At 48.5% G+C, this 14,462-nt stretch overlaps 1 protein-coding gene across 2 annotated transcripts in view; it reads right to left on the bottom strand.

Moving 5' to 3' along the window:
- The window catches only part of SHTN1 (shootin 1), a 47,961-nt gene that overhangs the window by 17,456 nt on the left and 16,043 nt on the right, over positions 1-14,462 (bottom strand). For both annotated transcript variants that reach the window (XM_078605928.1, XM_078605929.1), the window contains exons 3-8: positions 8,707-8,767; positions 6,934-7,028; positions 5,634-5,880; positions 4,427-4,564; positions 2,732-2,826; positions 388-534 (exon numbers count right to left, since the gene is read on the bottom strand). In XM_078605928.1, the coding sequence (XP_078462054.1) occupies positions 388-534; positions 2,732-2,826; positions 4,427-4,564; positions 5,634-5,880; positions 6,934-7,028; positions 8,707-8,767 (783 nt within the window). The remainder of the gene's footprint in view (positions 1-387; positions 535-2,731; positions 2,827-4,426; positions 4,565-5,633; positions 5,881-6,933; positions 7,029-8,706; positions 8,768-14,462) is intronic.

Here is a 14,462-nt window from a genome sequence, read left to right as displayed (position 1 = left end):
CGAGTAACGATTATATTTATCCCAACCGGTCATGGGCCTCCCCTAGGTCTACTCAGCCTCAAATGAGTACCTGGTGCAATGTGTAAACATCGCCACTGGGTAGACAAAGGCGGCCGGGCGTGGTGCTGGCTACCCACCCCCCCTCGTCTGCCGTTCCGGCCTTCATCGGTACTCGCTAACAGCACTTGTCCCAACAGTCTGTTAAGCTACACGGGGGATCTTCGTCTTTTGTTTGTGTGTTTGTGCTGCACCACAGACAACGGGGGTGCTCGAGCCCCCCCCCTGTGGGGAGTGGGGGGGGGGGGGTGGGGAGTGGGGGGGGGGTGGGGGGTGGGGGGCGGGGGGCGGGGGGTGAGACAAACAGCCGAGCCCAGGAGCGAGCGCCACCTGCAGCTGGTGCTGGCGCCGCTCTGCCTCCAGCTGGCTGGTGAGCGCCGCGTTCTCCTCCAGCGCCTCCATCAGCTGCCGCTCGGCCACGTGACTCTGCAGCAGAATCTGGCTCTGTCGCTGTAGCTTCTTCTGCTCCACCAGCATCTGCGCGAGGGGGGGGGGAGGGGGGGGTCACGCACAAACGTGAGGGAGGGCGGTGGGAGGGCGAGTACGCCGGAGATCTCCGCACGCCGTAAGCGACCGACCGTACAGATTCTGCGGTAACACGGACAACGTCCGTAATGGTAACGTGTCGTTTGATCTATTGAAATTATTAAACGATGAACTATTTTTTTTATTTTACCATGTGAGGCCCACTGAACTATGTAGCTCTTTTTCAGAAGTGACTTGGCCACGAACGATATCGCAACGAAGTGGTTTATCACGTGCAAATTTACAGCAGCCAAACAGTCCCAGCGTACGTTGATTTTTTGAAATGTGGACGGAAAAACCGGAGGACCCGGGAAAAATAAACGACGCCACCACTAGGTGACCGAACACGCAAACTTCAAATATACAGCAGGCGTCACGGTCGGAACCCACAACCCTCCTCTACACCAGGCATGGCAGACAACTTCCCGCCACCGTAGCGCCCCTATATATATGTACAGCGATGTTGTTTACGCAGACTGCATCTCACAATCGGTGAGGAATCACAGACAAGCTGGAAGGCAGCAGTAGCAGTCAGTCGGTGAGCCGGCACTACCAACAATTGCCCAAGCTTCGAAATATTAAGATGTTTTCAGCCAATTAATGAGCGTTTATATACACATGGCAGGAAATGGGAGCACCTGGAGAAGAAAAAAAAACCCCAACTCTATCCCATTCAGAATATATTATCCTGCCCTTTGCTCTACTGCCTTCTGCTGGCGAGCCAAGCGAAGGGAGTTTCACAACATTTGTGCGACCATAAGAGGTTTTTTTTGGGGATTAGATCGCGTGAATATAAATGTGTCGCTAAACCCGCCACCACCCGACACAGCCGATGAGTAAGGTTTGTCACGTTAACAGAGCGTGCCAATTAGTTACGAGTTTAGATTTAAGCAATCTAACCCAAAAAACCTTTATGACTGAAAATATTGGTTGCGAAAGCCCACTACGTGTTAAACTCAAGTTTGTGCGACCCACCAACCCTCGCTGCTGCTGCCTCCAGTGCTGGATTACTACAGATCACGTGCATAGCCTCCACCACCCGGCTGACAGACACCTTGTGGCGCTGACCACATCCCACCCCCTGATCACCGTCCGTAGTGATGACCCTTTTAGGGCCCGGGACTGGAGGACGTTTTTATATTTCTGGTAATTGCCCGATGATGATGATGATGCTGGTTGTTGTAGCTACAAGCGAAACGTCTAAATGTGCCCGTATCGCTCCCCAACAACACCACCGGTGATGCTGATGCAGCATCGTTAGGCAGGAGATCGCTGGCTTCGATCTTCCACGAAGTTCAAGAGCCACAACCCTAAACCGCATCCCACTGCACAAACCATAGCAGCAGATGTGGACACTTTATGCGCAGATGGAAAATTAAAAACTCTCCGGCAGTGTGCGACTGTGGTCACCCAGAACAGACCGTGGAACGTATAACGACGACTCAGTGCCCAATTCACAGTTACGGAGGAGGAGGCATCATCACACCGCGATGATTCACCACTCCGTCATTCCTATCGCAATCATCCGGCTCGACCACTTTCAATGTACAATTACAGTTTGTGCTCTACACCTACATCAGCCATGCGAAGATAAAGAAAACTCAATTAAGATAAAGACCCCCCCCCCACGCCGCATACAGTCTATTAGAGCAAGTGATGTTAGCGAGCACGTATGAAGGCCATCACGACGCAAGAGGGGGTTAGGTGGCCAGCACCACACCCGGCCGCTTTTGTCTTCCCCAGTGCCGATGTTAATACACCGCACCGGGTCATCCATAAAGGCTGAGTCGACCTAGGGGAGGCCTAGGACCAGGTCAAGTTTTCTCTGCTGATCTCAGCCATGGCCAGGATTCCAACTCATTTCGCCGGGTTCGTAGCGCAGCGACGTCAACAAGTGCACCACCACCGCTCCATCCCATCGATGTATTTACATACACACGAGTCCACACGCACGCGCGCCGAGGGAACTGCTATGTATGTGTCTCCATTTCTGCTGCAGGCACGTTCATGTACACGCGCGTGCTGGTGTGAACAGGTGCTGGAACCCACGTACACCGCGCAGACTTCTGAGAAACCCATACCACGCACGGCTGCAGAAAACGGGACGCTACGAGAGGAAGAGAAGTGAGAAAGAGAGGCAAGTGGATACCTTGTGTGCGTACTCCTCTGCCTTCTGTCTCAGTTCTTTCTCAAGCTCCAGCTGTTTCTGCACTTCCGCAAATTCCTCCAACGCCAGAACAGAAACTGTCGACACACACATCAACACATTGGCATCGCTGACACACACAAACACACCGACATCGATCACACACATACACAAACACACTGACATCGATCACACACACACATCAACACACTGGCATTGCTGACAACAACAACCGCCATTCGCCACTAAGTGGCGGTGACGTCACCACGACGCTTGTGCCAAGCTATGTGCACGTTGAGGCCACGTGAAGTGTCGAACGCCCGCTGGCAGGTCACGGGGCAGACCCAGGTGCCATGGGTCGACTGACTGAGATGACTGGCTGATGCACCACCTGTGCCCCCTACTGTGCCAACTTGCTGTGCTTTAGCCACTCGGCGCTCCGCTCGTTGTTGTGAGCGTCGCTCCTCTGCCCTCCGTTGTTGCTGGAGGGCGACTGCCTCCAACTGCCCAGTAGCGTCCTTCACGAGCCTCGTCCACAGAGGCCGATCTTGACACCGCTGGTACCAGTCATCGGCAAGTCCACTCAGCTCCACATCCTCCTGTACCACATCACTCCATCTCTTCTCTAGCCTGTGCCGCGCTCGTTTAACCCCCTCTATCCGGCCGAACAAAAGCTGTTTAGGCATGCGGTGGCTGGGCATGTGGGTTACATGACCCAGTCAACGCAGCCTTGCCTGCCGGAGGAGCTCACCGATGGGACTTGTCCAGATTTTTCAAGGATTTGTGAACTCCTCACACAATCCAGCCTGGTTAAACCCAGGATGGATTGTAGGCAGGCCAGCCTAAATGTTTCTAACCAGCGAAGATGTTTCATGAGGGGGGGTCCACGTTTCGCAGACACACACACGTTTCGCTGACACACACACACTGACATCGATCACACACACACACACATCAACACACTGGCATCGTTGACGCACAGACGCACACCAACATCGATCGCACACACAAACACACTGACATAGATCACACACACATCAACCCACTGACATCGATCACACACACACACATCAACACCCTGACATCGATCACACACACAAACATCAACACACTGGCATCGCTGACACACACAAACACACTGACATAGATCACACACACACACAAACATCAACACCCTGACATCGATCACACACACAAACATCAACACACTGGCATCGCTGACACACACACCAACACACGGGCATCGCTGACACACACACACTAACATCGATCGCACACACACACATCAACACACTGAGATTGCTAACATACACACACACACATATAAACACACTGAGATTGCTAACACACACACACACACTGACATCGCTCACACACAAACAGACTGGCATTGCAGATACACACCAACACGCTAAAATCGCTGACATAAAAACAGAGGCATCGCCCAAAAATATAAATAGCCTATGGTGACAAATCAAATGTGTGTCAAGATACGCATTGGAGACCTTGGTGACGTGCCGTGCAACAACAAACCGACTGCTTGATACAAACTACAAACTACAAACCCACCACGACGGTTCGGCGTAGAAAATGGAGCAGTTTAAACGTAACACGGAGGCTGGATTGTGAAGCGCCGCTCAGAGAGGGTGTCCAATCCGACACGGGAGGGCGAAGGCCCGTGGCTCTTCGCTCTCTCACCTTGATTGTAATTGGTAAAGGTCTGCTCCTGGTGAAAGATGACCTCCCCCAGTTGCGTCTTTTCCTTCTCCGCAGCCTTCAGCTCCTCCGTCAGCCGGGTCCGCTCCTCTGTGAGCTCCGTCACGCGCATCTCCAGGTCTGCGAAATCCACAGCCGCTCATATGTCGGGAGGGGGCCAGACACCTTGGCAACTTCTTTTGGCGGAAAAAAAATATAAAAGCATCCATAGGCTATGAAGAGGACCAATGATGGAGTCAGTTGTGAGTGATTAAATCAAACGATTGCTTTGTCTGAGAGTTGATGAAGTACAGATACACCCACCCTCCCACTCATCCGCACCTCCGATTAGCACAGTTGGCTCGTGCGGTGTGAACACAGTTCAACATACATAGGTACGCGACACCCACCCACCACCTTAAAATGTATATTTGGGGCAGTGCGAAGTTACGAGTTACAAGGGTTTAGAGTTCGTAGCCCACAGTCGGACACAGGAAGACAGAGACTTTGATTTTCCCACTTGTGCATGAGGCATCTTCCGTGGTTTGTGTGCGGATCCCACTTAAGCGCTGCCCATTGTTTCCTCGGAAGATCGAAACACCTAGGACCAAATCACCCGAGGATTGCACCCGAGATTCAAATGCAAAAAAGTGCATCGTTTAATCCAGAGAAGACGGTCATAGCAACAACAACATTTACCAGTTGTGAACATGTGACTAAACTAAAGTAAGCTTCTGAACTATTTTTATTCTATCAGGTAAGGCCCTCTTTATCAGACGCGACCTGGCTATCACAAATTATAGCTCAACCAAGTGGCTTATCACGTGGCAATTTATAGCAGTAGCCGAATACTCGAAACGCGTGGTGTTGATTAGAAATGTGGAGGGAAACACTGGAGGACCCGGAGAAAAATCCACGCGACCACGGTGAGAGAAACATGCAAACTCCAATATACAGCAGCAGGCGTCAGGGTTGGGATCAAACCCACGTCCTCTTGGTTACCAGGCGAGGCTGTTAACATATCGCCATTGCGGCACCACGACGACTACTGACCAGCCTCAAAGCGAACCGTACCGACATTTCAAAGCCACTTTCATAGCGGAAGTCATGTGACATTGATCACCCCGAAAGTGATGAGTGGGGACCGAACCCCCGTCGCCGTGCGATCGTCTCCAGGGTCGCGTTGCAGCCGTGCACGAACCAAGCTCACCTTTCACCGCCTGCTGCTGCTGCTGCTGGAGGAGGAGCTCTGCGTCGGCGGGCGCTGGGGCTTCCGCGGCGGGGACGGTGGCGGCGGCGGTGGAAGACGCCGCCGCAGCCGACGCCGATGCGCCTTCACTGGACGGCTCCAGCTCCTTGGAGACTTCATCCAGCAGGTCATCTGGAAACTCGTGGATGCCCACCTTGGCCATGATGGCCATGCTCATCCGCTTCAGTTTCTTGTTCTCCTTGTTCAGCTGTTCGGGGGGACAGCCGCGGTGTGACTTGGCTGCTATAGGTCGTCAGAGCGTGGGGGCGTTTATTTATTTTTCTTTTTTCTAAATTTGAAGCTTTCGTGACTGCAAGGATTCATATTCTTAGGTTTTTTCGGTAAAGTCACATAGGTAAAAAATTACAATTAATAAAAGTAAAATAAATAAATAAAAATCACGACGTTTCGGAGGCAACACAAGCTTCCGTCTATTTTATTTTTATTTTACTTTTATTAATTTTAATTTTTTACCTACGTGACTTTACCGAAAAAACCTAAGAATACGTTTCTTTTTTGTTTGGGTGGACTGTTAGTTTTGAGTGCTCGCTAAAAACAAAAAAAGTTTAGGGACTGCAATCTGAACCGATGAATCATTCCTCCTCGAAGACACCAGTGGAACCATCAACCCGCAGCAAGACATCAACAGGCCCGATGTGCCCATCTCGAATCATAAATGGACAATTAAAGAACACGAGCCACAGCAGTAGTGCGTCTGTGGCCCCGCAACCCAAACTATGGGCCGTGTAGTAAAGCCACGGTAGTCTGTGCTCCTTCAATGGAAAAGGAGGAACAGCAAAACTGCACATTGTTTGGTGTTGTAACGTTCTGACCGGTTCCTACTGGACATAGTGAAAAAGAGCTTTATAGCTCATAGGATTCCTTCTGTATGAATAGATACTTTGATTCTGAAGTCCAATGTCAAGATTAAAAGCCGCAAAAAGGCCAAGTTTTGGGGGTCTTTTGAGGTGTAGGCCGGTGATTTGACCGGTGCCTCAAAGCCAAACCTCAGGTCAAGGCCACACTCCCCCAGGGCCAAGGTCCGGGAGATGATGGCCTTCAGACCCAGGACCAAGTGTCGAAGGCCCAACACTGGTTCGAGCACGGCCATGTGCTCACATGCGTGTGTTGCTAGGGGCACACGTTGCTAGGCACGTGTGCGTGTGTGTTGCTAGGTGCGCACACACACGTGCGTTGCTAGGTGCTTACACACACGTGCGTTGCTAGGTGTGCACACGTGTCACCAGAGTGAGGCTCGTACCGTTGTCGCGAAGCTCTCTGCACGCTGCCTGCACGACTTCTGCACTTCCAGCTGCGTCTGCATGGCATTCACTTCCTCCAGCACCAAGTGGGACACTGACGCACGCGCCACATGCATGGGTTAGAGCAGGGGTGGGGAACCTTTTTTCTGCCAAGGGCCATTTGGATATTTATAACATCATTCGCGGGCCATACAAAATCATCAACTTAAAAATGTGCCGTTATATTTGGTCAAACATTTAATCAACTCACCCCTAATGTGATGGCTGGAACTGCTTCTCTTTGGCGAAGCGTGTGATGTTAGCTGGTGTTGATGATGTTGTTACTCGCAACTGCTTTTCCAGGTTTGCTCCAAGATTTATTGAATTTCGAGTCCTGACTGCGGTTGCCTTGGCAGGGCCAGACCAAATGATTTCCCGGGCCTCATACGGCCCGCGGGCCGGACGTTCCCCACCCCTGGGTTAGAGCAAAGCGGTACTTGCAGTTGTTAAAATACAGCGATGATGGGGAAGCTAATAAATTAACAATGATATATTAACTAACGGTGGGGCACAGCAGCCCCTGATGAAGTAAACTCGTATGTGTTAAATATCTTATCTTATATTTATATAGCGCTTTTATCCAAGGCGCTTTGCAAGGGTTATGAGTGGTACAATGAGGGTAGATAAAGGTGATGCAGTGAATCGGGATTGGGTATGGGGAGGGTGGTTAGTGGGTACCGGAATTACGGTGGGTGCCTTGGGATGGAGCGAAGGATGGGCGAGAGAGAAGAGGTGGGGGTCATGAAGGAACGAGTGGAAATGAGACGGGGGGAGGGTGCTACTTGCTTCACGTGGATAGGGAAGTTTTGTTCCGGAGCAAGGGGGCGAGTAGGGAAAAGGAGCAGAGACGGTGATTGTGCCCAAGGAAAGGGGGTGGGGAAAGGTGAGGAGAGATTGCGAGCGGGAGGGGACATGAAACCAGACGAGGGAAGCGAGCTAAGGTGGGGTGAGGCCTTGAAATAAAAACTGAGAGGAAAATTGACCGAGTTGAGTCTATCATAAAAGCAGAACACTTGGCCCCGCCGGCCATGTTGAAGGTTGTCATCGCCCACCGAGCGGTTAGTAGTGCGTGCAGAGCTGAGATTATAACAATAGGGTTTCCCCCTTTTGTCTGGCAACAAAACTGAAACATTTTTACAAGGAATCATGTCTTGCATTAACCACAATACTTGTGGTCAAAATGCAAACAAAAACACTCTGATAATATATGCATTGTCCTTGAAGCTGATTGGTCCACACCAGAGACGGCTTTCTTTTGAGCCTCGTCTCAATTGGTGCTAGACCAGAGGACGCCAAAAGGCGTCCACAGCTCAAAGACAATGCACTATCAAAGTAATGAGGGCTCGGGGTAAGCATCTACATCATTAGACCTCCTTTGCCAGGACCAAAATATAATAATATTATTATATATAGGTCTAATGATGTAGAACTGAGATTGTTCGCCGGAGATCTTCATCACCAGGAACAGCGATGTGAGCTCCCATTAAATGGCATGAGGAATGTCAATTGTGCTAAATATGGCAGGGAACCTCTCGCCACGGCAACCCCTCGCTACGGCAACCCCTCGCCACGGCAACCCCTCGCCACGGCAACTCCTCGCCGCGGAGACCCATCGCCATGGGTGATGTGCATGTGGTGATTGCCTGTGCGTGGTCATTGTCTGTGCGTGGTCATTGCCTGTGCGTGGTCATTGCCTGTGTGTGGTGATTGCCTGTGGTCATCTGTGCGCTCACCTTGTTGGAGCTTCATGAGTTCTTGCATGGCCGCGTCGCGCTCCTGGGCCAGCAGCGCACACTGCACGCGACACACCCACACACAAAAGACCCCCCCATATAGCTTTAACAGACTGTTGGGGCAAGTGCTGTTAGCGAGCACCTATGAAGGCCGGCACGGCACACAAGGGGGTGGGTGGCCAGCACCACGCCTGGCCGCCTTCGTCTCCCCAGTGACGATGTCTACACACCGCGCCAGGTACTAACTTGAGGCTGAGTCGACCTAGGGGAGGCCCAGGACCGGCTCAAATAATCGTCACCGGTGTTGGTCGTGAGCGGGAATCGAATCCAGGTGACCAGGTCCGTAGCGCAGCGCAGCGCTAACTGCTACGCCACCGCTCCCCACACAATAGACAAAGGCACCCCCACCAACAACAATCGCTATTCGCCACTAAGTCACCACGACGCTTGTGCCAGGCTATGTGCATCTTGAGGCCACACACACCCACACACACAAGCACACCGCCGATTCAACATCTCCACGAACCCTCGTACAGATGAAAATGAAGCCACTCGCCGTACTGCTACCATGCCCTGGCACGCAAGGAGATTGCGACCTCGAAGCCCACAGGTTGTTTGTGTGGTGATCCACCAACCCTCATTGCCTCCACAGGTTACAGGCCCCATGTTACAGCTATACAGCTCTTTTTCAGAAGCGACCTGGCCACAAATGATATCTCAATGAAGTGGCTTATCACGTGGAAATTAATAGCAGCCAAATACTCTCAAGAGGAAAAATCCACGGGGAGAACGCGCAAACTCCAAATATGCAGCAGGCGTCAGGGTCAGGATCGAACCCACGACCTGCTGCATACCAGGCGAGGGAGTTAAGATCTCGCCACCGCGGCACCACAGCCACCAGTGCCCGGCTGAACATCAGGTCTCATTTTACAGTTCGGGTGAATTGTACTGCCCCATCCACTGTGTCAGCCCCGATTTGGCATCCTCACGTTCCAACTGTTCGACCCTTTTGCAGAAGATGGGACTTTGTGGAGGCAACATGTTTAAGAAGATGACTCCTGCTGCCCCTATACAGGGGCGGCTGTAGCTCCACAGATGCGACGACAACGATGAATCGTTTCATGGTGAATAACGCCGGCCCCTGGTTCAATGTTGGCAGATGCCACCGAAACAACGCCAAATGTTTATGACATTTTCACGGATGAATGCCTTAACGTTTTGTAAGATTTCGTGAAAAGGTTATGGGGGGGGAAGAGGAATTACTTTTGGAGCATCCCGATATAAAAAGTGCTTCAGCGTGAACTAGACTCAAGCATGCAGACAGGCATACTTAATCAACACGCTCACCAACAATACTGTGGCCTTAAAAATAAACATAGAATGGGCGACATTTTGGGCAATGGCACTCCTTCGTGGCACATTTTTATTCCACGCTCTTAAGAGATCAACATACTCACGTGAAATATAGAAGAATAATAGACTCATGCAGAGAGTATGCACTTGATCAGCAATCTGTGACTAGTGACAGAACTACGTGAGTGTTTACATTTGATCTGTGACCTTATTGCAATATAAGTACACCGTCACACACCTTCACAAAGTGTACAGAAATTAATTTAATTTTTATTAAGGCGCACATTATGTACAGTAGATAAAAAGTGAAGAATGGTGGTGGTGGTTCGTGGACCATGCTTCGCTATGATCCCATGGAACTAAGTTCGATTCCTGGCCAGGGCTAAACACCAGTGATATCCGAATTTTTCATGTTCTCGAATTAATATTTTTTTATTAATTAATTTCATGCAAAAAGTTGACTTGTTTTGCCCCCCCACCCCCATTGCACCACCCCTAATCATCCACGTGGCCGCATTAGGCAGCTATGTTTAGATCGCTTAGCAAATTATGTCCATCCATCCTCAACCACCTAATTAATAATTTACACCGGGTCGAAAGTGTGCAGTGGAACGACTCCCACAGTGGCACTGCATTGCAAGCAATGCTTGCTACCTTACAGGGCGAGCAGTTCGGGCACACTACTAATTGCTGAGTGGGCTGAGTGGGTCAGTGCACTAATCATCACTGCAGAGACAATTTCCACACAAAGGGTCCATTCGTCTCTCCCTGCTCCCTCGAGTGAGATTCGTGCTATCAGTCAATCGTTTAATCCTACACCGTTTTGGTTTAATCATCACAATAATCCACACACGGACATTTGCAGTGGCGTTCAAATCACGTGTAAGAAAAAAACCGCGTATGCATTCTCAAATATTCCACCTTTCACAACGTGTCAAATGTTCGTCACGTTGAATCCTGAACGGTAACGACTGTGATCTGCCTTCTTCTTAAGGGCTCTGCCAAGGGGCAGTTCTTGGCCTCAAACTCCAATCAGCACGGTTGGCTACGTACGGTGCGAAAAAAGTTAAACGTGCAAAAGATACCAGCGCCTCGATCAGGGGCCGGTCTTGGCCTCAAACTCCCCGATCTTGAGCGATCGTCTTCACGACACTGTATGCCTCCACCCTCACCCTCCACGTCGTCAAGCAGCATTTTTCTGCTTCTCGGCAGCATCGTCCGCATCGTCCTGATGAAACTGCTCTCCCACCGAACTCTGTTCTAGAACTAGCTCATGCCACTTTCTGTCCACCAAACGGATTTTCCCCGTTTGATACCACAAGCCACGTCGATGCGCACCTCACGAGTCCATACAAAACAGTATTATTCCTTTATAAAATAAATACCTTGCCTCGTGCTAATCCAGGTCGCATGAGCACCCATAAGCCTCTATTCATACACCAATTCTAAACTCCCCAAACTGAAAGGATCGGTAAATTTGCCCATTATTAAATCTTGATTTAAAGCTTTCGTGACTGCAGGGATTCATCTTCTTGGTTCTTTCGGTAGAGTCACGTAGAAGGGAAGTAATAAAAAACATAATAAAACATAATTTTATTATGTTTTATTTTCATTATTTTATTACTTCCCTTCTACGTGACTTTACCGAAAGAACCAAGAAGATTGCCCATTATTATTTTTTTCAAAAAAATGTAACTTCTCTATTGAAGTATACTGCCCTTTGTAGTCATGCATTTAAATCATGTATTATTTGATGATTCGCTTCTACGCAGCACTAAGAGGGTAGCTATCCAAACGGTTAAAGTTTTTTTTATTTCTTTAAATTTTCTATAGATTCGTTCGGATAGCTACCGTCTTAGAGCTGCGTGGAAGCGAATAATCAAATAATACATTATTTAAATAGATGCCTACAAAGGGCAGCGTTCTTCAGTAGGATTTGGTAGGAATATTTTAATCAACACAATAGACGGGAAGGACAAGTTCAAGGGGCTCGCGTAATGCACATGCATCATGTACGTTGCCTCAGTAATCCCCCCCCACCACATTGTTGCAAGAGCGCAGAAGCGTGGTCAACACATCTACGCCTCTATATAAGGAACGACACAGGTAGACTTCTCCACAAATCTGGCTGGCGCCTGATGAAGCTGGTTGTAATCACTGGCGAAACGTCGTACTCAGATTGTAAATGTTGTAGCTTGGCTCTCCAACACACCGGTGTGCTGTACGAGTGACGAATTGGCCACGTTCTGTTTACGTGACAACCCTTACTAGTTGGCTGTGTCGGGTGGTGGCGGGTTTTAACGACACATTTTTATATTCACGCCATCTAACCCCAAAAACCTCTATTATGAAAAAAAAAAATCGTTATGTATATTTAGCGACACAATACAGTTCTGCTGATATTCATGAACAAAAAATGTAGATGGTTCTCCGATATGCACCTTCACTTTGCAGAGGCAGGCAGCCCCGATTACCAGATATATAATTGCTTTTCTAAGAAAAACGATTTCACAATGGAATTTCATTTCTACATTTTTTTAAAAAGTCAATTGAGCATGACTGAAAGGAAATGGTGAAAAAAACACATGTAAGCTTGGACAGACAAGACGAGTAATGTAAATATATGACCGAAACTAAACTTTCTTAAATGTTATTGTGATAAGAGATAAATTATGTTGCTGGGATCTCCACATTAAGTGCGTAAACATTGGATGGTTTTGGTATGGCCATAAAGGGGACTATGATTCGGTCTTCCTCTGAGGTCAGAAACTTGAGTCTTATCCTAGACCCACGTATTAGAAAAATCTAGTTTTTCCACTTAGGCAAAATATCTCGACTGAGAACCCACGCTGGCGCATGCCTCTATTTCCTCAAGTTTGGGTAACTGCAATGCTGGTGTGTCTAAAATTGTTTTAAATAGACTACAATACATTCAAACCTCAGCTGCCTCGGTTTTAACCAGCTCTAAATCGTGTGCCCGTTCTTTCCTCCCTGCACTGGCTCCCTGTAAAGTACAGAATCGACTTCAAGAGTCTTCTTCTCACCACTTTGAAGGCCTTGAATGAGTTTGCTCCTTAAAATATGCCACCGATCTACTTACATTTTATATTCCACTGCAAAAAACTTGGATCTGCTGAGTCTGGTCTAAACTCACGATAATTCCAAAGGTCAGACTTTGTTGTTCTTAAGGGGGAGACGAAGTTTTTTCCAGCGAGGCTCCACGATTGTGGAATAACCCTTCCTTGATCCAAATGGCAATCTAAGTCCGTTACACTTTTTAAAATCGCATCTTAAAACTTACAGACTTTCACCGTAACTCATGCTTTATTTAAAGCATTTTGAGGCCTTGTGAAAATTCCGCAAAAAAAACGAGTTTAGTATTATTACCGATAGTGGGTACCCAAATAATATTAATAACAATACTTATGGAAAGGCAAGTTAGATTTATCGGACCTGTAATGAGAAAACAAGAGACTGGATATTGTAAACGTGCTTTAACCAGGATAATTAATAGGTACAAAAAGCCTGGGGAAGACAGCGAATTTAGTTACATCAGCACATTTGAAATAAGTGACTGCAACTGGCAGTATCCCGTGCACATTTCTTGAGTAAACATCGGGGGACAGCGCTGAATCGAGAGTAGGCCAGGCCGTGACCACACGACGTCTTTGAGAAAGGGCACGGCTCAAGTAGAGAGAAAGAGAGAGAGAGACCATTCTAAAAATAAATGAGATCTAATCTCTCAAGTCAAAATACAATGTCCAGAAAACTATGCATTCGAGTGTTGCGTTTTACTCGAGTAGTTACTGTGCCACAACCCGGACGAATTGAACTAGACACACTGCGCATCAGCTGATTTGCATGGCTCGCGTTACACCGCACGCTACACGAAATGGTTTCACAATGCTCAACGATTTAACATTCCGAAGAGAGATCAACAGAGAATATGCCGGTCATTTGAAAGGGGGTTCTCGGCAGCAGTTCTCTAATATCTCCCCTTCCGCAAGCCGTTCTAGAACACACGCTGATATATGCGCCGTTCTGCAAGAATACCACAATTTGAAAACATGGGGAAAAGTATTCTTTTTTTCCTTTGTTTCAGTGCAGAACATAATTTGATGCCGCAAGATGCTAGTAAAGATGGCATGAACCATCATCACGCGAACTCCGGTCGTCCTCGCAGATGGTCCACCACATCACGCTCTGCCTTCCGATATTACACATTTTAGAATCATCTAGATTGACAACTAATTTCTTTAGAAATGCTTTTTGTGTTAAGTTTGTTGTCCTTCCCCCGCACTTACGATCAGCATTGTTGGCTACACAAGCAATCGAAATGTCGTGAGAATTTTATTGTTAAATTTTTATTATTTCCCTTCTACGTAACTTTACCGAAAGAACCA

Source organism: Lampetra planeri, chromosome 25 (assembly GCF_965212315.1).
Source record: "Lampetra planeri chromosome 25, kcLamPlan1.2.h2, whole genome shotgun sequence".
In the NCBI taxonomy this organism is placed as follows: Eukaryota; Metazoa; Chordata; class Hyperoartia; order Petromyzontiformes; family Petromyzontidae; genus Lampetra; species Lampetra planeri.
Note: the sequence above shows the minus strand (reverse complement) of the source record. Positions and strands in the feature narration are given on the sequence as shown.